The sequence below is a fragment of the Zalophus californianus genome, chromosome 14 (genome assembly GCF_009762305.2).
Source record: "Zalophus californianus isolate mZalCal1 chromosome 14, mZalCal1.pri.v2, whole genome shotgun sequence".
In the NCBI taxonomy this organism is placed as follows: Eukaryota; Metazoa; Chordata; class Mammalia; order Carnivora; family Otariidae; genus Zalophus; species Zalophus californianus.
The window spans coordinates 69,825,856-69,851,795 of record NC_045608.1 but is presented as its reverse complement, the minus strand read 5'-3'; the positions used below and the strand labels follow the sequence as shown (position 1 = coordinate 69,851,795).

General features: G+C 50.5%; 2 protein-coding genes across 29 annotated transcripts in view; both read left to right on the top strand.

Moving 5' to 3' along the window:
* The first annotated feature begins 387 nt into the window (after positions 1–387).
* CXXC1 (CXXC finger protein 1) lies at positions 388–5,973 on the top strand. Of its 2 annotated transcripts, XM_027577493.1 has the most exons (15): positions 401–550; positions 1,391–1,509; positions 1,610–1,710; positions 2,000–2,235; positions 2,325–2,501; positions 2,919–2,945; positions 3,023–3,268; positions 3,439–3,546; positions 3,723–3,907; positions 4,198–4,405; positions 4,485–4,595; positions 4,724–4,773; positions 4,921–5,017; positions 5,309–5,461; positions 5,543–5,973. In XM_027577493.1, exons 1-15 carry the CDS (start codon positions 548–550, stop codon positions 5,687–5,689), a joined length of 1,968 nt encoding a protein of 655 aa, XP_027433294.1. In that variant the 5' UTR covers positions 401–547; the 3' UTR covers positions 5,690–5,973. The 2 variants fall into 2 exon arrangements, with proteins under 2 accessions (XP_027433293.1, XP_027433294.1); XM_027577492.1 differs by lacking the exon at positions 2,919–2,945 and having other exon boundaries at positions 388–550.
* Positions 5,974–6,048: 75 nt separating this feature from the next.
* The window catches only part of MBD1 (methyl-CpG binding domain protein 1), a 54,778-nt gene continuing 34,886 nt past the window's right edge, over positions 6,049–25,940 (top strand). For 3 of the 27 annotated variants that reach the window (XM_027577466.1, XM_027577480.1, XM_027577479.1), the window contains exons 1-18: positions 6,049–7,201; positions 8,578–8,712; positions 11,107–11,221; positions 11,313–11,479; positions 11,566–11,648; positions 11,808–11,848; positions 12,220–12,366; positions 12,470–12,598; positions 12,777–12,851; positions 12,985–13,104; positions 13,188–13,256; positions 13,824–13,991; positions 14,344–14,643; positions 14,737–14,874; positions 15,212–15,346; positions 15,433–15,494; positions 21,304–21,637; positions 25,405–25,634. In XM_027577466.1, coding sequence (XP_027433267.1) covers positions 8,603–8,712; positions 11,107–11,221; positions 11,313–11,479; positions 11,566–11,648; positions 11,808–11,848; positions 12,220–12,366; positions 12,470–12,598; positions 12,777–12,851; positions 12,985–13,104; positions 13,188–13,256; positions 13,824–13,991; positions 14,344–14,643; positions 14,737–14,874; positions 15,212–15,346; positions 15,433–15,494; positions 21,304–21,637; positions 25,405–25,634 — 2,423 coding nt within the window. In that variant the 5' untranslated portion in view covers positions 6,049–7,201; positions 8,578–8,602. Of the gene's footprint in view, positions 7,202–8,577; positions 8,713–11,106; positions 11,222–11,312; positions 11,480–11,565; positions 11,649–11,807; positions 11,849–12,219; positions 12,367–12,469; positions 12,599–12,776; positions 12,852–12,984; positions 13,105–13,187; positions 13,257–13,823; positions 13,992–14,343; positions 14,644–14,736; positions 14,875–15,211; positions 15,347–15,432; positions 15,495–16,667; positions 16,740–18,414; positions 19,392–20,200; positions 20,335–21,303; positions 21,638–25,404; positions 25,635–25,940 lie in introns of those variants that run through there. The other 24 variants (XR_003517137.1, XM_027577467.1, XM_027577468.1 and 21 more) reach the window with 24 other exon arrangements.

Sequence of the window (25,940 nt, the reverse complement as noted above, 5' to 3'; positions counted from 1 at the left end):
GCAGTGCAAGCCGCCAGCGTACGGAATCGATGGCCAAAATGCCGGCGCCCTCTTGGAAGCCGCGATTAGGACGCTGCCATGTATTGCCTGTGAACGTACGGACTCGGCCATCTTACGGAATCAGTTTCCAAGATGACGGCATCTGCGTGGAAGTAGCGCACAGGCGCGGCCATATTTCCTGTAACGTTGAGTCCGTACAAGCGGTCACCGTACGGACTCAGCCGACAAGGTGGCGGTGCCCTCGGGAAAGCAGCCATATAGGTGCGGCCATGTTTCCTGCAAACTTATAGACTCGGCTGCCGTACGGTCTCAGTAGTCAAGATGGTGGCGCCTAAGAGACCGGAGAGGCCCTAGGCGGCGGATCTACTTGTTTGCTGCGGAGCCGACGCAGTAGGCCTGCGCAATAAGAGTACGGTGCCCGGGAGGCGCGACCAAAGCGGAAGTAGTTGTGGGCGCCTTTACAACGGCCGGGGACGCCTCCGAGAGGTCTGTGCGGATTCGCGGGTCGCTGGCGGGGGTCGCGGAGGGGTGCGCTGAGAGCGGAGAGATGGTGAGTACGGGTCCGGGGAGGGGGTCGGCGGTAGAGGTCAGGTGGATTGGTAGTGGTGGGGTCTGTGGGCAGATCTTCAGGGTCTGTGGTGAACCGTAAGGAGAGTCTGTGGGCACTAGGTGGGAGCCTGTGGTGAGCCTTAACAAGGGTCTGTGGGTAGAATGTTGGGGGTCTGATGTTCTGAATTTTTTCTGATGTGTGAACCATCTGGGAGTTTTGTGATGAGCGATTATGGGGGTCCGTAATGGAAGTTTGTGGCGATCCCTTTCGGTAGTTTAGCGGGGGTCCGGATGGGAAATTGGGCTGAGTGATAAAGGGTTTACGATGAGCAGTACTGGTTAGTATGTAGTGAGCCGTGATGAGTCTTTGTCAAAGGACCGGTGGGGAAAGGTGATGGGGGCGGGTTGTCTGTGGGGTTGATAACGGGGGATCTGCGGGGAACCGTGATGGAAATACATGTTCTGTCTGCGGAATATACCCCGTGGTGTCTGAGAAGTGAGGGGGCCCTGTGAGGAGTCACGATGGGGGCAGTATGAGATGAATGGTAGAGTGTAACTAACTGTTAAGAGCGTGTGGATTGAGTGCTGGAGCGTTAGTGGGGTAAGTGATGGAAGGTGTGAGACAGAGTGATGGGATTTATAAGTGTGGGACTGGGGTGTCAGGGGTGAGTGGGGGGAGCTTGTGGGAATTGTGATGGAAAGATTTAATGAGGAGCTATGATGGAAAGTCTATTGGCAGAATGTTGGGGTTTGTGGTGAGGCGTGATGGAGCTGTAACAAGGGATGAGGCACTGTGATGGGGGTTCTCTAAGGAACCATGATGGTGGGGGGAATCCCACAGGAGGGTGATGGTTCAGACCCAGAGCCTCCAGATGCTGGGGAGGACAGCAAGTCGGAGAATGGGGAGAATGCGCCCATCTACTGCATCTGCCGTAAACCAGACATCAACTGCTTCATGATGTGAGCCGGGGAGAGGCGGGCGGGGCTGACACTTGTAAGGTTGGGTGAGGCTGATGGGTCCAGCCCCTCACATCTGCACCACTCACCCCATCCTCTGCAGCGGGTGTGACAACTGCAATGAGTGGTTCCATGGGGACTGCATCCGGATCACTGAGAAGATGGCCAAGGCCATCCGGGAGTGGTACTGTCGGGAGTGCCGAGGTGAGGGGGGCGGCCTGGACAGGGCAGGCAGATCCACCTGCCACGAGGGAGGAGAAGCCATAAAAGGAGGGTGGATCATGGGGAATGGTGACATACGTCTGTGGGTGATTATTGGTTTGTGGTGAGCTAGAGCGGAGACTCCACGGTGAGCCCAAATACAGGGTCCCACCAGACTGGGTAGCTTTGCCCTGGAGTAGGGGGACAGAGAAGGTGGGTGGGACAGAAAAGAAGAAGAAAGAGTTCTGGGACCATCCAAATTCCTCAGTGTCAACCCACCTTGACCCCACAGAGAAAGACCCTAAGCTGGAAATCCGTTATCGGCACAAGAAGTCACGGGAGCGGGACAGCAATGAGCGAGACGGCAGTGAGCCCCGGGATGAGGGTGGAGGGCGCAAGAGGCCTGCCCCAGATCCAGACCTGCAGCGTCGGGCGGGGTCAGGGACAGGGGTTGGGGCGATGCTTGCTCGGGGCTCTGCTTCGCCCCACAAATCCTCTCCACAGCCCTTGGTGGCCACACCCAGCCAGGTGAGTGGCTGCCATGGCTGGGATAGGTAAGGGGATCCCATTTCAGGCCCTACTTGCGTTCCTGATTTCTGTTCTGGGCCCGTCTTCAGCATCACCAGCAGCAGCAGCAGATCAAACGGTCAGCCCGCATGTGTGGCGAGTGCGAGGCCTGCCGGCGCACTGAGGACTGTGGCCACTGCGACTTCTGTCGGGACATGAAGAAGTTTGGGGGCCCCAACAAAATCCGGCAGAAGTGCCGGCTGCGTCAGTGCCAGCTGCGGGCCCGGGTGAGCATGGGTAGAGCTGGGCAGGGCCAGGTGGGGGTGTCAGATGTCCAGGAAGGGCTCACTGAGGCCAGGAGGGGTGGGCCAGGTGAGGTGGGGCCTGGTTGCATACAGACAGGTGGGGAAGAAGCCTGGCCTGTCCAGATGAACGGGGCATGATCAGGTGTATGGGGCTAGCAGGGGCGCCTCCAACCCCAGGTGGGCAGGGTAGAGCCAGATGTTTCAAGGCAGTCAGGCATGTCAAGGCAGGTGGGACGGGGATGAGCATGTCCTGGTGCTGAGAAGTGGTGGGGGTAGTGGGTGTGTCTGGGGAGGCAAAGCAGGGCTAGTTGGTGGGGCTAGGCTCTTGTGGGAGGGGCTAGGGCAGGGCCACCCTCCATCCACCTGGGGCTGACCTGGGCCTTCCTCCTGCCGGCACAGGAATCGTACAAGTACTTCCCTTCCTCGGTGAGTCCAGCCCCCCAGGGCGGGGCGGGGCATGCGGGCAGGGCGGTCAGGGCCAGTCCTGAGATTCTGCCCCGCAGCTCTCGCCAGTGACGCCCTCAGAGTCCCTGCCACGGCCTCGCAGGCCACTGCCCACCCAGCAGCAGCCACAGCCATCACAGAAGCTGGGGCGCATCCGTGAGGACGAAGGGGCAGTGGCATCATCAGCAGTCAAGGAGCCACCTGAGGCTATGGCCACACCTGAGCCACTCTCGGATGAGGACCTGCCACTGGACCCTGACCTGTACCAGGACTTCTGTGCGGGGGCCTTTGATGACCATGGCCTGGTGAGCAGGCAGAGTGTCCCATGGTGGAAGGGGAGAGGTTACAGAAGCTGAGTTTCCATGATGAGGAGACATGGAAGATGAGGCAGAGTATGGAAGGCTGATTTGGGAACTGATTAGTGGTGGGGTAGTCATGAGAGGGGCAGGTGGGTCAGTGTATGTCTCACTTGCAGCCCTGGATGAGTGATACAGAGGAGTCTCCGTTCCTGGACCCTGCGCTGCGGAAGAGGGCAGTGAAAGTGAAGCATGTAAAGCGTCGGGAGAAGAAATCTGAGAAGAAGGTGATGGAGAGGGTGAAATGAGTGTGGGAAGGCCGAGGGCAGGGAGGGGAGGGAGAGGCAAAGGTCAGGAGCTGGATGGGACAAGAGCCAGAAGGGGGTGGCATACAGGGGGAGACAGGGATCGAGGGCTGACTTTAACTCCACCCTAACCTGACCCGACCCGCTTTGTCCCATAGAAAGAAGAGAGATACAAGCGGCATCGGCAGAAACAGAAGCACAAGGACAAATGGAAACACCCAGAGCGCGCCGACGCCAAGGACCCTGCATCACTACCGCAGTGCCTGGGACCTGGCTGTGTGCGCCCTGCCCAGCCCGGCTCCAAGTATTGCTCAGATGACTGTGGCATGAAGCTGGCAGCCAAGTGAGTCATTCCTGAAGGTTTCAAGGGAGTCAGGGAATATGGGGTAGGGCATGGCCTGAGCCCTCTGTATGTCTTCCCATCAGTCACCTGCCCACTGTTCAGTCCACAAAGCACCCATCTATCCATCCCTCATCCATCCACCGCTCACGTGCTCGTCTGCTTATTTATCTACCATTCAGTCACTTATCCTTTTGCCGTTGGTCGGCCATCCATTTTACCATTCTTGGATCACCCCACTTACCTTGTTTGCCACCTTCCCTGCCTGCACCCAACCCACTGCCTCCCTGCAGCCGCATCTATGAGATCCTCCCCCAGCGCATCCAGCAGTGGCAGCAGAGTCCCTGCATTGCTGAGGAGCATGGGAAGAAGCTGCTCGAACGTATTCGCCGTGAGCAGCAGAGTGCCCGCACCCGCCTTCAGGAAATGGAGCGCCGATTCCATGAGCTTGAGGCCATTATTCTTCGTGCCAAGCAGCAGGCTGTCCGTGAGGATGAGGAGGTGAGCAAGCACAGGCCCAGCGGCACGGGGCCCAGTACCTGCTCCTACCTGGCTTCATTGTTTCTTTCACTCCACACAGAGCAATGAGGGTGACAGTGATGACACGGACCTGCAGATCTTCTGCGTCTCCTGCGGGCACCCTATCAACCCACGTGTTGCCTTGCGCCACATGGAGCGCTGCTACGCCAAGGTCAGGGTGTCATCCTGAGGGGGAATATCAGTGGGTCCCTGGGGTAACAGATGTGTTGTCTGGGGGTTGTCTCGGGAGGGCATGCAGCACACATCCACAGTTCCCTCCATTTGTGCTCATCCCTCCAGTATGAGAGCCAGACGTCCTTTGGGTCCATGTACCCCACACGCATTGAGGGGTGAGTGTGCGTGCTCCGTGAAGTTAGAGCAGGGAGGTTAAGGCTGGGGTCGGAAGTGGCATGTTGGGGTAGGATATGGGTATGGACAAGAATAGATGGGTCTCCCTTCTCTCCCTCCACTACCTTCTCTCTACTCTAAATCCCCAGAGCTACACGACTCTTCTGTGATGTCTATAATCCTCAGAGCAAGACCTATTGTAAGCGGCTCCAGGTGCTGTGCCCTGAGCACTCACGGGACCCCAAAGTAAGGTTTGCCCTCAACTCCCCCATTCTGTTCTTTCTCTTCACTGCCCCACATTCATCCCTTGTTTCGTCCTTTGCCCTCCTTCCTTCCCTTTTCCCTACTTGACTGCTTCCATAACTCTCACTTTGCTTGCTTTGTCACTCTTCATTCTTTTCCTTTCCGTGTCTCATTATCTCCATTCCTCTCTACACTCTGAACTCTCTATTCCTTCCTACCTCTCTGACCATTCCCCATTCCTGTCCTCTTTTCTGCCCCACCACCATTTATCCCTGACCCCCAATCTCCTTGCAGGTGCCAGCAGATGAAGTATGTGGGTGCCCTCTTGTACGTGATGTCTTTGAGCTCACAGGTGACTTTTGTCGCCTGCCCAAACGCCAGTGTAACCGCCATTATTGCTGGGAGAAGTTGCGGCGTGCTGAAGTGGACCTGGAGCGTGTGCGCGTGGTAGGTTTTGATGCTGAATGTGGCTGGGGTCAGGTGGGGCTTCTGGAGCTCCTTCTCATGGCTCCTTTGCTCCCCTGGCAGTGGTACAAGCTGGATGAGCTGTTTGAGCAGGAGCGCAATGTACGCACAGCCATGACTAACCGGGCAGGATTACTGGCCCTGATGCTGCACCAAACGATCCAACATGACCCACTCACTACCGACCTGCGCTCCAGTGCTGACCGCTGAGTCTCACACTGGCCCAGAAGTCCTCACACCCTGCATTCCAGGCTGGGGAGCTGCCGTGAATCCCCCATTTGTTTGTTCTGCCATTCATCTGTTTCTCCAATGGTCCCTGAGTTTCTCCCTGTGCCCATCCACCAGTTGACTACCCAGCTGCCGTTACCAGAGGGTCTCAGAATTTTCTCCTGTTCTTGTGTGTCCCTCTGTCTCTCCGTTCTCTGTGCCTGGGTGGGACTGTGGAGTTTGCTCACTCTTGCCCCCTCCCCCCCGGTTTTGTTAATAAAATTTTGAAGAATTAAGAAAGATCACTACTGATGTTTTTCACACTTTATCCAGCTGCAGCTGCATTCCCAAACCCCTTGGGTAGATGAGCTGTGGCACACACCTGTGTTCAGAGAAAGTTGCAGTATACAGCTTTAAGTGTCCAGTTGGCACCTACTCTATGCTCTGCAGGAGCCCCCTTGGGCGATGGGATATGCCTTGCTGAAGGAGAGCCCAATGACCTACATTCTTAGTATTTCATCCTGAAACTATACAGTCGGCACTAATTCAGTATTGTGGCTGACCTACCACCCGTGTCAGCACTGACATCCTCCTGAGTAGAAGTGTATTAGATAACGGACACACGGTCTCATTCTCCCACGAACCCCTCTTCGTTACACGTGTAACAGAAGTCTGGGGAGCCCATCCCGCCCTGTCGTCGGGTCTAGTGATCCCCACAGCACAGCCTTTACAGGAGGGGCCGGCCCGGCTCGGTCGCACGGCCCTTCTGGTTACCTGCAGCGCGGCACCGCCCCCTTCTCCAGTTCCCGCGGAAGGAGCCGGGGTTCGCGTGCGGCCGCACTAGTCCCCGCGCGCTCCTGCGACAGTTCGGCGGGCCGGAGAGAGCGGGACACAATAGTCCTGGGGGAGAGGGTCGGGGGACCGCCCGTTACAGGCGCGACGTAGGCGAGGGGTGGGAGAGGAGGCCTCCGGCACAACCTCAGCCTTCGGCGCCCCTCCCTCCTGGTTACCGCCGGTGGAGACCGCTGGGGGAGCAGCGTAGGGCCAATGCTAACCCTTCACGCCCCCTTAGGTTGAGAAACCGCGGGCGCAAGCCAGGCAGGCGGAGTGGGCAGAAAGCGCCGGTTGGCGAAATGAGGAGCTCCGGCGCCGCAGGTCTCCGATAGAGGTGCGAGCCGTAGTTGGACGTCAGGGCGCAAGCGCAGTAGGTCCCGGGCCAGAGGCGCGCGCCGCTCTGGGACTGAGCACGCAGGCGCGGGGCGTCCTCCCCACTAAGGGCAAACGCTGGAGGGGCATTAGCGCGCAGGCGTCCTGCCGGGGGCGGGGCCCTAGAAGTGGGCAGTGGGTTTCCGGTTCCGGGAGCAACGAACGGCCGCGGCAGCGACAGCTACCGCTTCAGAGGAAGCGTCTGCGGAGGAGGAAGAAGAGCAGGGCAAGGCGGGAGTCACAGGCGGGACCCTCGCCATGGGTCCGCGGACCTAGAGCGGCGGAAGCTACCGGCCCGGTGCCGAGCTGGTGAGACAGTTGTGGGGGTGGTAATGGAGAGCGCTCAGGCGTAGGATGGGAAAGAATTGAGGCTCAGAACGCTGACGGAGAGGAATGAAGGGCCCTCAGGCCGATGAGTGGGAGGAATGGCGGCGTCGGAATATTGAAGGAGAGGAATGGGAAGGTTTTGCCTGAGGACGGGGAGGAATGGGGCTCAGAGCGCTGACAGGTGGAAGTGTCGGGAGTCTGGACGAGGACGGAGAGGGATGGGGAAGGATCCGAACCCCATCCCACCGAGGGGAGACCTCGGTGCCTCTCAGGTTAAGGAGAGAAATGGGGGTTCAGAACGCTGAGAGGGAGAAATGAGGGGTTCTCAGCTTGATGACGAGAAGAAATGGGGGGCATTGGGATGCTGAAAAGGAGCGACTGGGACTCATACGAAGAACGAGAAGAAATAGGGGTTCCGAATGCTGAGTTAGGGATGGCATGATCTTGGGACAAAAACGGGGAGGATTTAGGGGTGGGTTCAGAATGCTGAGGGCAGAAGTCAGGGTATGTCAGGGTGATGAGAGGAATGGAGAATAAGGGACACTGAAGGGAAGGAATGAAGCAACTTTTTAGCTGAAGACGAGAGGAACACTGACAGGGAAAATAAGGGAGGAGGAGGCTTTCAGGCTGAGGAACAGAAGGAGTGAGGGGCTGTTTAGGGTAAAGAGATGGAGAAGCTGGGGGCTCTCTGGCAGAGGACACAGAGGAAATTGAGGCAATAGCCCTGAGGTAGCATGATAAGAGGACATCAGAAAGGGAAGGAATGGGAGGGCTAAAAGACTGAAAGAGTAACTGGGGACTCCTGGGTCAATGAAGAGAGTGAATGGGAGGTCAGAACACTGAAGTAGAGTACTGGAACCTTGGTCTGAGGATGAGCAGAATGGGGCAGATGTTGGGAGGACTAGGGCCTCTCAGGCTGAGGATGGGGAGTATGGAGGTTTCAGGGTGACAAAGGGGAGGAGTGGGGACCAGTAGGTTGAGACAGAGTGTCTTCCTGGGAGGGATGAGAGGTTCCTAGGTTGGCAGAGGGGAGAAGTGATGGGCGCTCGGGCCAAGGACAGGGAAGAATTGGTAATCAGGACATTGAGTAAGGAATGAGGATCTTTGGGTTGAGGATCGGGACTCTTAAGTTGAAGATGGGGCTGCTAGGTCAGAAGGGGGAGGAATGACAAGCTTCTGGGCCCAGGACAGGGAAGAATGAGATGGGGAAGGGGAATTTCTGTTATATTGGCCAGTTGCCTGTGGTAAATACCACGTCTTGGACAAGCATTAATAAATACTAGCAGTTTGTGGGGCTAGGGCACAACGTGTCCTCCCCTAGAGCCTCAGTTTTCCTCATTGCCCCCTCCATGTTGCAGGCCGCTGCTCCTTCCCTTGGCTCCCATGGCTGAGGACTGGCTGGACTGCCCAGCCTTGGGCCCTGGCTGGAAGCGCCGTGAGGTATTTCGAAAGTCAGGTGCCACCTGTGGACGCTCAGACACCTATTACCAGAGGTACTGAGTGGGTTGCGGACAGAGTCTTGGGTAGGGCTGAGCCTGGTTAAGCAGGGTGAAATCAAGGGGGTGTGTTTAATTTTGTGGGTGGGTTAAAATATGCATATATATTTGATTCTTACTATTTGTAGATTCCATGTTTGTAAATTTGCTTGCTAGAATTTGTATTAAAGTCGATACTCCCTGTACTTTCATAGTCTCTCATAGATACGCACAGAACAGCAAAAAATTTAAGTTTCTGCCCGATACACGCATTCCCAGCTGAGGTTGAATGAGGCTTTCTTGTTTCAGTTCTTTCACTGTAATCAAGTGTCCTTTTCGTGGTCTACTTAGTGCCATGTTTTTCACATTTTTGTACTTTTTATTGGTGATTTTGGTATTTAGAATGGCCCCCAGCGTAGTGCTGAAGTGTCTGTTGTTCTAAGTGCAAGAAGTCTGTGATGGGCATAAGGAGAAAAATGTGATGTGCTACAAGGAGAAAATACACATTAAATAAATTTCAGGTGTGAGTTGTAGTATTGTTAGGTGTGAGTGCATTGTTAATGAATCGAAAATGTGGTACATCTAGAAAAAGAAAAGGAAATTTTCCAATTTGTCCAACTTCCAATTTCTGGAAAATGCTAAAGTAACATCTATAGTATGTAAAGAAGCTCAGGAAAAGGTGGGAAAAGGGCTAAACTTAAAGATCCGTAAGATAATAACCAGGAGAATAAAGTGTAGTGGACAAGAGTGAGAAGCTGAAAGCCAGGGACATTGACAGTTGTGTTACCCCTGGTTAGAAAAATGTTAAACCTATCTCAGCTAGTGCTGACTGGGTCACATGTTTCAAAAGGTGATACATCCTGAAAAATGTTAAATTTGCATGCAAGGTAGTTCTGCAGACCAAGAGTTTGCAGAGGAATTTTAAAAATACCTGTTAAGTGTTACGTGGGAAAAGTATCACGTAGAAGAATAGGTTTTCAAACCTGAGAGACTGGCTTATTTTACAAGGACCTTGCCAAAAGTACCTATATAACAATACTCCAAAGCTCCTGGCTTTAAATTATTGAAAGGCCATACATAAAACAAGGTTACACATTGATCAGTTGACAGAAATGTCACCTGAGGCTCGCAGGAAGCTAACCTGTAGTTTCACTAGGAGAAGAGGTTCTGTATTCACCAATTAAGTGTTTAATGTGACTTTATACAATATACCACAAATGAGAATCAGCTATTAATACGTGAATGTATGTGTTTGTATACTATTTATGTTTAAGGATCTAAGGTGTTTTAGGATATATTAATGATACAGTTATTGAATTTACTGCATTCTTCCTGAACTTTTTTTGTATCTAAGTTGCTGTTTTCCTGGAGAAATATAGTAAAATTATAAATAATAGTGTTCATACTTAATTTTATGTTTATCCACATAATCACAATTTGTATGAAACTGTCAAAACTTATACTTTTAAGTGCTGTCATCAAGAACCATACAAGATTAGAGGTTTTATCCTAATTAGGGCAAGATAACAAGTATGTCATAATTTTGTGGGTGCTGGTAGGATATACGAGACTCCTGGGTCAGAAATGAAAGATAGTTTATTACTCACAGTAACAGCAGTATCCAGAATGTTGTTATTTTCATGTCAATTCCCCAAACACCAGTTCCCATATGGTCACCTGCAGAGGGCTAACTAGCATCTGCCCGTGCATTGGATTGTAGGAAAGGAACCTTGAGCTTAAGGAATCCAATCTTTTATAATGTTAGGATAGTAGGATGCCTTCCTTCTGCTCTGGAAGGAGAACTTATTTCTTATCTTCCAAGGCTGTTTGCTGTACAAACATCCTTGAAAAGATAGTTCATAACAAAGGACTGTCAGTGCCTCTCTTGCAAGACATGCAGAAATGCTAGAGATCCGTGGAGTATTCTCTTTCAATATCAGTTATTCCTACTTTGTTTTGTATGTAGTTGCATCTGTATGTTTACGCATATGTCTGTATTTATATTTATGTGCGTGTTTGTGTGTATATTTTTAAAGAGTGTTTTTTGCCTTTTTACATGTTCAGCTAAGTAACACTAACGTATTTATATATTACTTAACGTATTGGTATTTCTATCTGTATTTATTTTTATTTACGTAGACTACAAGTAGCGTATGTCATAAATACATACGTATTTATGTTTATGTTACTTATTTATATTTGCATATACACTGCTATTTGTACGCATTTTGTATTTTTGCTACGCAGGCTTAGTTGGGGTAAGACCTGGTCAGGGCTTACATACCAATCCCACGCTGCCTCCTGTATCCCCTGCCAGCCCTGCAAGCCTGTTCACTAGCCCAGTGGAAGGGTTGTGTGGGTGGAGTGGCCATGGCTCCACCCAGGTACCAACCCATCCTGGCCCATCCCTAGCCCCACAGGAGACAGGATCCGAAGCAAAGTTGAGCTGACCCGATACCTGGGCCCTGCGTGCGACCTCACCCTCTTCGACTTCAAACAAGGCATTCTGTGTTATCCAGCCCCCAAGGTACTACACAGTGTTGGGTACCCAGGCAGGGGTAACTGAGCCACCTAACACCCACCCACTGATCTCTTCCTTCTTTCCCTCTCATCTGCAGCCCCAGTCCTTAGCTGTCCCTAGCAGGAAGCGGAAGAAGCCTTCACGGCCAGCCAAGACTCGGAAACGTCAGGTTGGACCCCAGAAGGGTGAGGTCAGGAAGGAGGCCCCAAGAGATGAGACCAAGGCTGATGCCGACACAGCCCCAGCTTCACTCCCTGCTCCTGGGTGAGTGTTGGCCTAAAGTGAGCCAAGAGGGTGAGGATTGTGGTTGGGGTGCACTCAGAGCCCCACACCCATGTTTCCCATCCCAGGTGCTGTGAGAACTGTGGAATCAGCTTCTCAGGAGATGGTACCCGAAGACAGCGGCTCAAGACATTATGCAAGGACTGCCGAGGTGAGTGGCCCCCAGGACCCTGGAGACAGGAGTGGAGCAGGTCTGATGTTGGTTAGGACACCACTGTCAGGCTAGAGGTTGAATGGACATCAGGGTAGCAGCAGTGGGTGAGGTTAGATATCTGATGCCTTTTGTCCACTTCTCTTTTTCCCTCTCCAGCACAGAGAATTGCTTTCAACCGGGAGCAAAGGATGTTTAAAGTAAGCACGACCTGCCTCCTCCTCACAAGTGTGCGGTGGGAGCAGGATGTGATGGGGGCTTATGGAGGATCTGAAGGAATGGTGATGGATCCACAGGGTGTCAGAGTCATTTTGTAGGGAGCTAGCTTTGGTCAGCAGACAGTAATGGGTTAAAGGGGTGTCAGTAGATTCAGCGATGAGGTTAACGGGGCACTGGTAGACATTGGGGATAGCCTCTGATGGCAGCTAATCAGTAGTTGTCAGATACAGTGATGAGGCAAGTGGTGGACTACTAGACATGGCAGTGGGGGCTGATAACAGACATGTAAGGGGCAGCGCACCTGGAGCAACTCAGTTTGGGCCTGTGACCTCGCCCCACCCATTCCTGGCAGCGTGTGGGCTGCGGGGAGTGCGCGGCCTGCCGGGTAACCGAGGACTGCGGGGCCTGCTCCACCTGCCTTCTGCAGTTGCCCCATGATGTGGCCTCGGGGCTGTTCTGCAAGTGTGAGCAGAGACGGTGCCTCCGGATTGTGGAAAGGGTGAGTTGGGCAGGTAGGGTAGGCCCATGGCTCACCCTAGCCCTGGCTCTCATAGCCCTGGCCCCATGCATCATGCCTCCGCCCCTTCCCATCCCCCCAACAGAGCCGAGGGTGTGGAGTGTGCCGGGGCTGTCAGACCCGAGAGGACTGTGGCCGTTGTCGAGTCTGCCTTCGCCCTCCCCGCCCTGGTCTCAGGCGCCAGTGGAGGTGTGTCCAGCGGCGCTGCTTACGGGTGAGTCAGGCTGGAGGGGCCAGCGCTGTTGGGGCCAGGGCTGGGGCAGAATTCATTCTGCTGTTAAAGTTGCTACTGCTGCTGCTGCTTCCTCCCAGCCTTGCCCACCTCATGTCTTCTTTTCTCCCTCGCCCCATGCTCAACTCCCTGGTCCCACCTACCTGCCCCTGTCTGCCAGCACCTTGCCCACCGTCTCCGTCGCCACCATCAGCGATGTCAACGACGCCCTCCCCTAGCTGTGGCTCCCCCTGCTGTGAGTGCCGCACCCCACACTCTGCCTGCCTGTCCCATGCATGCTTTCTGCACTCCTCTTGGGGGTGGAGGGGGGTGGTCCTGTGTCTGCTTGGTGCCACCAAGCCTAAACTACTCTTCTGGCTTTCTCCCAGGGTAAACGTAGCCGCCGCAGAGGAGGCTGTGACTCCAAGATGGCAGCTCGGCGGCGCCCCCCGCGAGCCCAGCCACTGCCTCCAGTTCCCCCATCACAGCCTCCAGAGTCCCCAGAGCTGGTGAGGCCCTGGTGGGCAGGGGGAAGGCACATCCCTAACCTTACCCAGTACTTGCCCTGACCCCACCCCATTTGCCTCTGCAGCACCCCAGAGCCCTGGCCCCCTCGCCACCTGCCGAGTTCATCTATTACTGTGTAGACGAGGACGAGCTAGTGAGTGGCCCTACCCTACATGGACAAACCTAGACCCTCCCAGGGCACTTGGTTAAGCCCAAAGAAGCAGCTGCTGCAGTGGGCCTAATAGGGGAACAGCAAGACAGAGTAATGGGTACTAGTACGGGGTGAGCAGACAATGGGGGAGGGACTAATATGGGATGGACAGGTGCAGCAACAGTACCTAACGTCAGATGAATCAGTGCTCTGGTGGGGTTAATAGAGGAAATGTTAGCGTAGTGAGCAGAGTTCACATAGGTTGAGCAGATACAGCAGGCACAATGGAGGCAACGATAGCGGGTCAGCAAAATTCTGCTGAAGGTGGGGGTCAAAGACTTTGGTAGCCACTAGTCTAGCAGATGGCGTGATGGATACGGTGTTGGAGTGCCTGATGGTATCGGGCACTGTCTGATACAATGGTAGTGCCTGGTGTTGGACTAGCAGCTCCTGAGGTGTGACCAAGACCAGTGCACAGCTGGTTCCCTCTGATGAGGCTAGTGAAGGAGCAACAGGAGCAGCATTGGAATAGTGCCAGTAATAGCAACCCCCTTTTTGCCTGTCCCCCAGCAGCCTTACACGAATCGTCGGCAGAACCGCAAGTGTGGGGCCTGTGCAGCCTGCCTACGCCGGATGGACTGTGGCCACTGCGACTTCTGCTGTGACAAGCCCAAATTTGGGGGCAGCAACCAGAAGCGTCAGAAGTGTCGTTGGCGCCAATGCCTGCAGTTTGCCATGGTGGGTGGGGCAGGAAGGGTCAGGCAGGTGGGACAAGTTGATCCAGGGCCCCCAGTGCTTGGGAGTGGTGGGTAGGCCTGGTAGGTGGGTGGGGCAGGCCAGATGGGTTGTGCATCTTCAGAGTGGGCAGGGCAGTAGGTTCAGCCAAAGATTAGCCAGCATTGTGCTGGGGCAAATGAATCTGGGTGGCACTGGCATTGCTAACAGGAGACCAGCAGGCTCAATGATGAGGGCCTCTGATGTAAGCACGTTCTGTGCTGGAACTAATGGGAATTAGCAGGTGCATTGATCAGGACAGGGTGGTGGAGTCGGTCACTGCACCAGATGGCCATAATATCTTGTGTTTCTTCAGAAGCGGCTGCTGCCTAGTGTCTGGGCAGGATCTGAGGATGGGGCAGGGCCGCCCCCACCTTATTCTCGTCGAAAGAGACCTGGCTCTACTCGACGGCCCCGTCTGGGGCAGATACTGAAGACCTCCTTGACCACACCCACAGCCCGATCAGGCCGTGCCCAGACTCCAATGAAACAGGAAACAGGCAGTGGCTTTGTGCTACCCCCACCTGGCACCGACCTTGTGTTCTTACGGGAAGGTGCAAGCAGTCCTGTGCAGGTGCCTGGCCCTGCTTCAGCTTCCACAGAAGCCCTGTTGCAGGTGAGGGTCCCATCTTATTCTGCCCTTCCCAGCCCTACCCAGCCTTGTGCCAGGAAGCTGGGACCAAGTCTGCCGCAATCCTCCTTCACACAGGAGGCCCAGTGCCCTGGCCTGAGTTGGGTTGTGGCCTTACCCCAGGTGAAGCAAGAGAAGGCGGATGCCCAGGAAGACTGGACACCGGGCACAGCCATCCTGACTTCTCCTGTATTGCTGTCTGGCTGCCCCAGCAAGGTGGGGGTCAGTGATGGGTGGTCTGTGAGCAGAATGATGGTGGTTCTTTGAGCAGAGCAATAGATGTGCTGATTGCAGCCTCACTATAAAATTACCCCACCTGTCTGACACATGCCCCACCTTCCCCAGGCAACTAACTGCCTGCTTTGCTGTCCAGCTAACAAAAATGGAATTCTCTGAGGAATGGGAAAGGTTTGTAGGCTGAGAGATGGATTTTCTGGGCTGAAGTGTGACGGAAGTGGGATTTGTCAGCACGCTGACAGGTTGGCTGATAAGAGACTCTTTCCTCAGGCCAACCCTGCCCTTCTGACTGCTGCCTGTTTCCCACCTCTCCCAGGCAGTAGACCCAGGCCTGCCACCTGTGAAGCAAGAGCCACTGGACCCTGAGGAGGACAAGGAGGAAGAGAGCAAGGATGACTCCGCCTCCGACTCGGCACCAGAGGAGGAGGCAGGAGGGGCTGGCACACCCGTGGTCAGTGCTGGGGGATGCTTCACCCTGCCCTGAGCCCGCTTTAGCCCTGTTGGCCATGATGACCCATGATATTAATTCTTCTCTAGATCACCGAGATTTTCAGCCTGGGTGGAACCCGCCTCCGGGACACAGCAGTCTGGTTGCCAAGGTGTGCCCCGCACAGTGAGGGGTGGTATGGGGTTGGTGCTGGTCAGATGTGGGCCCCGAGTTTTACATGTAGAGTCAGCAATTTGGTATGATGCAGTGGGAGGTAAAGGCTCATATCACTGCATTGATCATGATCAGTGAGGGGTTATGTGCAGGACCTTAGAAATTTCTCTTGAGATTCAGGTCAGGACTTTCCTTGGGTGTGTGTGGGGGTGGTGGGTAGAGGGACAGGGGTCAGTGGAGGTGAGGACTTGATTCCTGGTGATGAGATTTGAAAGAAAATTATAAAAGCCTGGTCCACATCTTCCTAAGAAAATCCAGAAGGGGTCAGGTTTAATATATAAATTCTTACTCAGAGAATCATCATTTGGGGTCTTGAAGGCCTCTGGAGTCTCCAATAGATGACAGGTGGGTTGGACAGTGGTGGGTGGGCAGGAGATCTAGGCCCTGAGATGGCTCTGATCTGGGTCCACGTGCAACTGCGCAATCTCAGGCTAGTCCTCCACCTCCTAGAACATCCTTTGTGGATGGGGTCAGGCTGTGTTTCTTGAGCCTTTCCTGAGCCTCTTGAGGTTATTAATAGTTTTAGCTGCTCCACAGAACTGTCCCTGCAGGCCTGGCAATAGGATGAAGGATAGCTGCCCCTAAGGACAGGGCTGGCGGGAGGAGGACGGGAATGCTACCTCCTGCAGAATGTTCACAGGCTGTGCACACAGCCCCAGACACGGGCAACATAAATTGTTGGCCTAGGCACCTGGATTCCTTTGTTCCCACAAACTAGTTTCTGCAGGCCAGAAACTCCTTCATCTGCCTTGGGCAATTACAGAGGTACTGACTGAGTACCTGCTGGGTACACTGCAGTGTGAGAGATGCAGTGGTGAATACAGTGACCCCGGAAGGCTTATCCTTCAGGAGACACGGATTCCTGCCTTCAGGGAACTTATCATCTAAGTGAGGAAACAGTTTCCCTATGTGTGAAATCATTACATGTTAACGGAGAAGGTAATGATGTGTTATCTTGTTTGTAATGGAATATTTTAAAATGAAAAGAGAGATAAGGGATAATTATGGGGAAATGGATGGTGGGCACAGAATACTAGGAAATGGTTTTGTGATGCTCCATTTGGAAAGAGCGAACTTCATTCAACATACAGACCTGCTCCCTCTTCTCTAGGTCCAAGGACCTTAAAAAACCTGGAGCTAGAAAGCAGTAGACTGGAGGCTTCTGCAGACTGTAGGATTCAAGGTGATATTTAAAGACTGGCTTTATGAGAGAACACTGATCTACTCAGAGGCTGGACCGTAGACCGAGGGGCTTATGTAGGATTCAATAGGAACTGGAAAAACCTACCACCAAACCAGAGAAGCAGGCCTATTCAGTACTTTGAGCTTATAGCAGAAGTAAGCAGGAAAGGAAGAGAAAGAATAGAAAGTTGTTGCATCTGCTCCAACTGGTGCAAATCCCGGGAGCTTGACTGATAAGAAGTGTGGATATTACAGGTAGGGGATCTGGGGTGGAGAGGAGATGTAAAAGCCACCACAAAACAGCCTATACAAGCCCTCTTCATGAATAATCTTTCAGTGGCTTCTGGATGAGACCTGGCGGTGTTTCTGAACATTTCCATTTTCTCAGAGAGACAGCATTGGAAAGTGTAATGTGAATAAACGAGGAAAGGAACTCTATTTGATATAGTTCCTCCTACTGATATAATTTATTTAGCTCTCCAATCTTTTTAGGAAGACAATAATTTTTGCCCATTTTTGCATTTGGGAAAACAAGACTCAAAGAAATTAAATAACTTGTCCAGTGTCAGACAACTCATACCAGTAAGCCTAGAAAAAAACCCCAGGTTGTAAAAACCTTGTTCTTTAAGCCACCAAACTGTAAGCTGTAATCCTATATCCAATAATGGATAATATTATAGTAACAGAAGTTTCCAGTGACCTTGAAAACAAAGTGGATTACCCTAAAAAGAACAAATCGCTTACACTGCTGCCTCTAGCGTGGTTTAGCGAGTGCCAAGGCTGTGTGGATTTGGTCACCTTGTCACGGCACCCATGCATTCAAGAGACTGGGTTCTTCTGAGGCCTTAGGTGTTGCATAATATTCCTCAAACACTAACGGACGCCTTCCCCAGGGGTCACTGTCCATTTTGCTTGTTGCCCTCATTCTTCTCAGCCAAAGCAGTCTTCAGAAGTAAAGCTGCCAGCCTGGTTTGCTGACAACTTGCCTCCCTGCCCCCTGATGACTTTTGTGCTTGGTTTCTGCCCTTGGCCCCTCTCTACTAGGGGACCGAATTCCTGCTTCAAGTTCTACATAAGGGCCAGTCTTGACACAGTCCCACCTCACTTCCCAGTTCTTCATAAAGTGCCAAAAAGTTTAGACCTGTGGTTCGTTACATAGCCAGCTTTACAGGGCTGTGACTGAGTGCATGCCTCCTTAAATTCTGTAGCCTTTGTATCTCCCCTACCTTATTCTAGTCCAGGCCCTTCAGCTTTAGATAATTCAGATGTAGATTAGACATTTCCCTACTGTTAACCCTTTCTGCTACCCTCTCTGCTCCTTCCTTTGCTTTACCTTCTTGAGCCAGAGACAAGACTGGGTAATTTTCTGGTATTGTTTTGTTCTCCCCAGGACCCAGCCACCCAACCCTAGCATTCTGTGATGTCTTACATGAAATTTATTTGATTGGCATTCAGACTCCTAAGAGTCTGGTTACAGTGTGTATCCCAGTACAATCAGAAAAGCAGCACCACTAATATAAAGATTATATATATATGTATATATATGTGTGTGTATATATATATGTATATGTATATTTTAAGGGACTTAATAGGGATTTGAGCTTATGCAGTAGTGGGAGCTGAGTAAACAGTCTCTGTAAGGCTGTTGTCTTTGCATCTAATGCTGGAGCTTGAAGTCTGCAGGGCAGGCAATCGGGAAGGGAAGATGGATGTAAAGTGTGGGAGACGGAGGACACTTTGGCGCGCACGAGCAAGAGCTGGAACCGGCGAGGATGGCCTAGAACCCATGTCGGTGTCTCAGCACCTCCAACTTCGATGATGTGGGTGTCCTGCAGAAGAAGCTGGTGCCCTTCATCACAGAGTTAAATACTCATCCTGCCCAGGAATTAGAGAAGCTGAAGGAAGATCCCAGGGAAAGTGGAGCAGCTGCAGGCCTGACTGCAGGCCTGACTGCTGCCCCACACCAACGAGGTGAGCCAGCAGATAAGTGACAACATGTGTGAACTGCAACAGTGCCTGGTGCGTCTGCACCAACCTTCCGAGTGTAAAAACAGTATGCTGCTGCTTCACTTCTGTCCTCCAGTTACCATGCAAAATGTCTCTTGTGGCCCATCCTAACCGGAAGCATACGGGGAAGGGAGTTCTGGGAAACGTAGCCTAGTCAAGGTGACACATTACAAAGCCACCCTGCCATGAATCAGCTCCCAAGGGTCTCACTGCTCACCTGAGGATAACTTGATAAAGCTACGTTGCTGGAAATGCAAAGCTGAAGACCATGGATTTCATGGTGACCCCAGCAAGTACAGAAATACTGTCAAGCCCACCCAGAAAAAAACTGGCTGGTCTCGGCTATTTTTGTGTCATTCATTCAAGTAATGAGAACCTGGCCCATGGTAGACACTGTACTTGATACTGGGATAAAGGAATGAAAAAGATATAGTCCATGCAATTTTATTAAATACATCAGTATGTATTACAAATGGTGAATGGATATCCAACTTTATCATGGAATTTAATGGTGAAAATATAGAATTCAGGAAACTGTCGGGAGGACAGCCCTTGCGTGAACCGTGTTGGGGCACAATAGGAATTGGAAATAATATAAATAGTTTCTATCTCTGAGCTGTTCTATTTTAAAATTATTTTAAAATGATTTTTATTGTCCCGTTTACTGTTTCATATATTCAGTGTTTCTTTGGGGAGTGTCTTGATGGTGGTAACAGTGTTGACTCTGAGAAAGTGGGATGGTGGGTGGCAAGATCAGGGTCAGTTTCTGTCCGAGGACCTTGGGCCAATCGCTTCTCCAGGCCTTGGGGCTTGGCTGAAGGCAGAGGCTCACTGTGCGGGGCGCTGGTTCCGGCCCCGCCCCTCCACTCTCCAAATAGGCCCGCCAGGGGGCGCCGGGGCCGCGGTCAGCCCACCGTCGCTCTCGGGAGACGCAGCCCCTCACCCCAGGCCGGGGCGGCTCGGGGGCGTGGCCTCCGCCCGGCCGAGACACCAATCCTTGGCCGGGCTGGGAGGAAAGCCGACTCTTCTTCTTCACGTAGTGGTAAAACAGGCAAAACAGAACTGGAGTTAAGTTACGGGGCACACCCGGGGTAAGGGTGCAGCACGACGAGCTCAGGACCGACGCTGGGACGTTCGAGGGCAGCAAAGTGTCGCCAAGGGTCGGCCTCCCCCGTCGCCGAACTCATTTCGACGGGATCCTACGGGCTGTACGACCTCTGGGGTGCCTGACTGGCTCTCCTTATATCTCTGCTGCTTTTCCCAAACCCTGCGCCTGACTGAGGGCCTTTTCATTGCCTCCCTTCTTTCCCAAGGGTGTGGTGTGAGGGGTGGTTCCACACAGACCAACCAGCGGGCCAGTCACCCGTGGGACTCGAAGATCAAGGAACTGACCCTCAGGACTCTGTCCAGGGAACCGAGACGACCTCTAATTTCTTTCTTTTTTGTTTGTTTCAGGCTACGTAAACTCTTAGCAGTAAATGAAAATGAGTATTTTACCGAACTGCAATTGAAAGAAGAAGCATTATAGGAGAAAAAAGACAAAATGAGAATTATTAAAAGAGATTATTAAAAAGAGAAAAAAGACATTATTTTGTGGCTGAAAAGCTGAACCAGCAATTTCAGGAAATGGAATCCAAATCTAGAAACGTACCGCATACAAAATCCGAAGTGGGTGGATTACAAATGATTAAGGAATGCTAATTTACAGTAAATTGCGGCCTTGCGACGGTATACACAATAGTTGTACTTTGGTTATTGTTAGATGTCAGTGACTGACAAGGTTCTGATTTTTTGCTATGCTCTAGTGTTCTGTGCTCGCCCCCACTTTAGAAGGAGAGTACCAAAGCGTCATTCTTAATTGGCTTTTAGTTACTACCACCTTGCTCTTGACTGAAGTACAGCTGTGGGCTCCACCTGTGCCTAGGGCTCTTTCTAGGTTCCCTGAGCTGTCTGGGTTGCCTGTTCCCTTCAGATACGGATTCTCAGGGCCTCATTACCAGCGCTTCCCATCCATGTCCTCACCCTGGTTTACTGTGAACCGTACCTCAGATTCTTGGTCTTTATTTTGCCCAGCCAGGTCATGTCAGTGCCCTCTTAGGCCATCTGATCTGTCCCCCATCCTAGGGTACCCCGAGTCAGCTGTGGTTTCTGCCCAGTGCAGTAGGAAGATACTAGTAACATTTATCATTACTGGTTTGGGTGGGCTGACAGGCTCTCTAGGCCTTGTCTTAGCAGGTATTAGAGGATAATACCTGCTGTTCCATAAACCCTGTAAGACATTTGTGAGGTCCAAAGGTTTTATGTGTGAAAATACCTTGCAAATTACCGTAAAGAACTACACAAATATAAGGTGGTGGTCATGTGATGATTAGTACCATCATCAAGATTTACCTAAAAATGCCCGCAAAATTTAACCTTCCCACAGAGTATCCACTAACTTTTCTCATGCTTTTGAGCTGATTACAGGATATAAATAGCAAAGTCAATGGAATGTAATTAGATCTTCGCCTTCACTTCGGGTTAAGGAGGCTTATTTCTGCTATTCTGATGAACCCTAGAGGAAGGGAGCGCGGTCGCCGGAGGCCTGGCCAAGGGCGGGGTGAGGACCGCGCAGACTCAGCTCCTCGGCTCCGGGAGGAAGTTGCGAGTACCGGCGTCTATGGTCACCATGGTGACGGGACCGACTTCGGCCCCTCCCACCTGCCCCTCACCCTGCAGGGCGCACCATGGCAACCAGACCTCTGCATTGCGGAAGCTGGTCCCGCAGGTCTCCACTGTCGGGAAACCGCGGCGGACGCCGCCCCCATCCCGAGGGACTCGAAAATGTACAGCCAGCGATTTGGCATCTTACAGCGGGAGGTTAAGGGCCCCACTCCCAAAGTGGTGATCGTGGTAAGCACGGGATGTGTGTGCGGGACCCTACTGCTTTCTGCATCTCCCTGCACTCCAGGCCTACCCGAGCCCAACCTAGCCCCAGCCGCGGCTCTCTCAAGGGGAGCAGGTGCCTTGTGCAGTGGGTTGAATTTTGAAAGAAGGAAAGATAAGGCCATTCACCTAGTTCCTGTACTCTGTTCCTCAACCCCCCATCCTTCACCCCCCACCCCCACCTCACACCAGTTATATTTAGATTCTGTATTTGTAGAATCACCACTTGGGATACTGAGAGTTTTCAGTCTCCAAGACACCCAAAGGAGGTGTGTCCCCTTGTGATGTGGCATGGCTGTCACACAAAGCATGCTGGGCTGGGGCAGGGCAGGAAATCGGGTCTCTGCTGGTGGTGATTCAGCTGTGTCTGAATCTTGGGCTGGTCCTGCATTCCCAGGGAAATCGTATATGGAAGGGGGATTGGGCTGTGAGGGGTTGTGAGCAGTTATAGTGACCTTCCTGTGCCAACTCAACTGTAACAGAAGTGTCCTTGCAGGCCTGGTAATAGGACAGTTGGTTGCCTCTAAGGCTGGGGTGGTGGTAGGCCAGGAGAGTGCTGTGTGCTGCAGAATTTGATGGGTTTTGCTTAGAACCCCAGACACGTGGTCTATGCACCTAGATTCCTTTGTTCCTACAAGTTTTTACAGGCTAGAAAACCTTCATGTGTAATTAGGCAATTTTAGAGGTATTACTTGAGCCCCTGCTGTGTCCACAGCACTGTGGGAGATAGAGTGGTAAATACAATGACCTTGGGAGGTTTATTCTTCATTAAAAGTCTGATCCCTGCCTTCCTGTTGCTTATTATCTAATTGCAGAAACAACTTGTTCATACATAAACCATTAAAGGCTAACATGGTAGATAATCATGTGCTATATGTCTGTGATGGTACTTTGTGGAAGAAATATCAGGAATAATGATGAAGGAGGCAGTTTCATTATGCACCACAGTGCACATAGCAATTCTCAGTCCACTGACAGACCTGCTCCCTCTTCTCTGGGTCCAAGGACTGTAGGTTCTGGGTCTGGAAATCAGTAGATTGGAGGATTCTACAGATTGTAGGATTCAAGGTGGTAATTATAGACAGATTTCATAAGGGACAGAAACTGATCTACTTTGGGTTCTGTATCCCAACACAGAGCTCAGGGACTGGGCTATTGTTTGAGTGCCATTACTTGTGTTGGGAACAAATAAGGAACATGAAAAAAAAATTACCACCAAACCAGAGAAGCAGGCCAAATAAATACTTTGAGCTTATAGAAGAATAAAGAGGAAAAGGGAAAAGTCAGCGTTGTGCATCTCAGATGGCAGAGTGTGATAAGAAGTATGGATGTTAGAGATTGCAGCGTTGCGGTGGGGGAAGAATTAAAGCCACCAGAGATGAGACTTGATGCTAAACAATTCCTCCAGGAGAAAGCAATAAATGATGTAACGTCTGAAGTAATGGAGAACTAAAGGAGCAGTTATGTGGTGAGTGCTGCTTAGGGACCCAGTTATTTAATTCTCAAAATAGTTTTTTAGGACCACATTTATTTTGCTCATTTTGACAGGTGAGAAAACAGAGATTCAAAGAGATTACGTACCTTGTTTAAAATCACACGGTTGTTATGGGTAGAGGCCAGAATCAAACCCAGACTGTAAAATACTGTTCTTTAAGACATATAAACTGTAAACTCTCTCATTAGAAACTGTAATTTAACATGTTACAGTGACAGAGGCTTCAGTGACCTTGGAAACACAAGGTAGTGATTAAATCCTATGTTCTCCTGCCTTTAGCATGGTTTAGAGTTGCAGTGTCCAATATGGTAGCCACTAGCCATACATGGCTTTTGAGCACTTGAAATGTGCCTAGAGTCACATGTTGAAATGACAATATTTTGAATATATTGGTTAAATAAAACATATTATTAAAATTAACTTCCTGTTTCTTTTTACTTTCTAAAATGCAGCTACTAGAAAATGTTAAACTATGGATCTGTTTTACATTATATTTCTGTTAAAAAGTGTGGATTTTGAGTAATACTGAGACTGTGCATGGATTGGTGTCACCTTGTTAGAGAACTCCAGTTCATATCTTATTCCTCCAGACACTGGGCCCTTCCTCACCACAGAGCCCTATACAGGATACCCCAAGCTTTGAAGGGGTTCCTGACACCTGGCTACTACTCAGGATGTTTCTTACCACCCTTCACCCTCATTCACCTTTTCAGTCAAAATGTACCTCAGAACCAGGTTCCTGCTCTGACAACTCAAGACAATTGATTCTTGATCACCTTGGTGCTTGGTTCTCAGCCCATATGTCTAATGGGAGCCTGAATTCCTGTGTGTATCCTGAACAAGGTGTAGTCTTGACCCTTTTCCACTTCATTATCACTGAATCTTCATTCATACAATGCCATACATATTAGAGAACAGTAGTTTGTTAATTAAGTGGCTCTAGGCTCTAAATTCTGATACGGATTAGCTACCTAACATGATATAACCCCCAACATCATCTGCTCCAATCCACCTCAGCCCTGTCTTACCTTGTTCAGCTAAATCTAGGTAACTGTATGTGTACCTTGAATCTTTTCATCAGGCTATCTGCAAATGTTGATTTTCTTTTTTTTTCTAGGAGACTCCTTTACCAAGACTTAACACTAGTATTTTGGTAATCCTGACAGTGATGTTAGTGTAATGTTAGAAGTGTAAATTATCAGATTGACTTTCTGCCATATGAGTTAAGAATTTTGTTACTTGTAAATCAGCATCCTGCAGTCCCACTATTCACCTAAGTTTGACTTGATAAAACTGGCTTGAAAATACAAAGCTCAAGACAGTGGATTTCATGATGGCTTCAGGAGGAGCAGAAATTGCATCAAGCCTACCCAGAGATGTGTCCTTTCTCCCTCCTTTTCTCCCTACCTTCTTTCCTTGCTTCACATTGAGAACCAACAGTGGTAAGGCATTATACTTCAATGTAGGAATACAGAAATGAGAAAGATTGTCCATGTGATTTTATTAAATATATCAATATGTATTCAAAGTAGTGTGTTTCCAACTTTTTAGTGGAAGTTTGTATTAAAAAAAATGTAGAAATTCAAATTACCCCAAAATATCAGGAGTACTGCCCTTGCATTAAACTGGGCACAAGAGAAATAAGAAAGCATTACTATCAGTTTTTTCCCCTTTTCTCTTTTCCTATTTTCCCTTCCCTCCCTACTTCCCTTCCTTCTCAGTAGAGGGTTTTTTTATTGTCACAACTCATTATATATATCCTATATACTTAGAGATAGTAGCCTCTTCTAGTTGAAATTATTTTGATGGTAACTATGTGGCCTACCCCTGAGAAACAATGTGGGATAGTGGGGGGCAAGATGAAGGTCAGGAATTAGAAGACCTCTAATTCTTGTTCTATACAGGTTTGCCCTGACTATTGGAAGCACTTTGACAAATCACTTAATGTTTCTGAGTTTGACTAAATAATCTCTAGAGTCCTGCTCAAATTTTTAACTTTATAATTCCATGAACTTTTACTCAAGCGGCACTTAGGAAACATTTGAGGCTGATTTGATGACATTTTAAGTATAGGCTCAAAGAATCAAACATGTTAAACCTTAGGCACTTAAGCTCTCTGCAGTTGTAGCAGGATTACTTTGATACATCCAATTTTATTTAGCATTGGTGGAGGTCATGATTAGTTAAAAATATGCAATCGATTTTGGATCGATTGTAAGTGATAATTATTTGTTTTCAGAGAGCCAAGCCTCCCCAAGTTCATGGGGCTGAGCAACATCTGGAAAGAATCCAACGCAGCCATCAGAAACATCATGCTATTTTGACTTCTATTAAGTCAAAGGAGAGAGATCGCTTGAAAGTTGAGTGGGACCAGCACAATGATCGCAAGTTTGTGGACAGTCTTGTGAAAGCAAGAATCAAGGATGCCATGCAAGGTTTTATGATCAACACTGAAGAAAGACGAAATAAGTAAGATTCACAAACTGGTGCTTCAGACTATAAAACATTCCCAAAACCCTAATGTGAGATCGACCAAAAATCAAGTAAATTTTTATAGTAAGGATCATAGCTGAGATAGTCATATCCTTACCCAATCAATAGCTCCTCCTTGTTTGTATTTTCACTTGTGATAACCCACATTTGATAGGAAGCATAAGAATATATTGTTTAATATTTTGTTACTTTAGTTAAAATCTGTTCATACTCTTGTTGAAGATGTACATTAGCTAATTTGTATGAGATCAAATAAAATATGGCACGTCAGTTTCTGTTGCT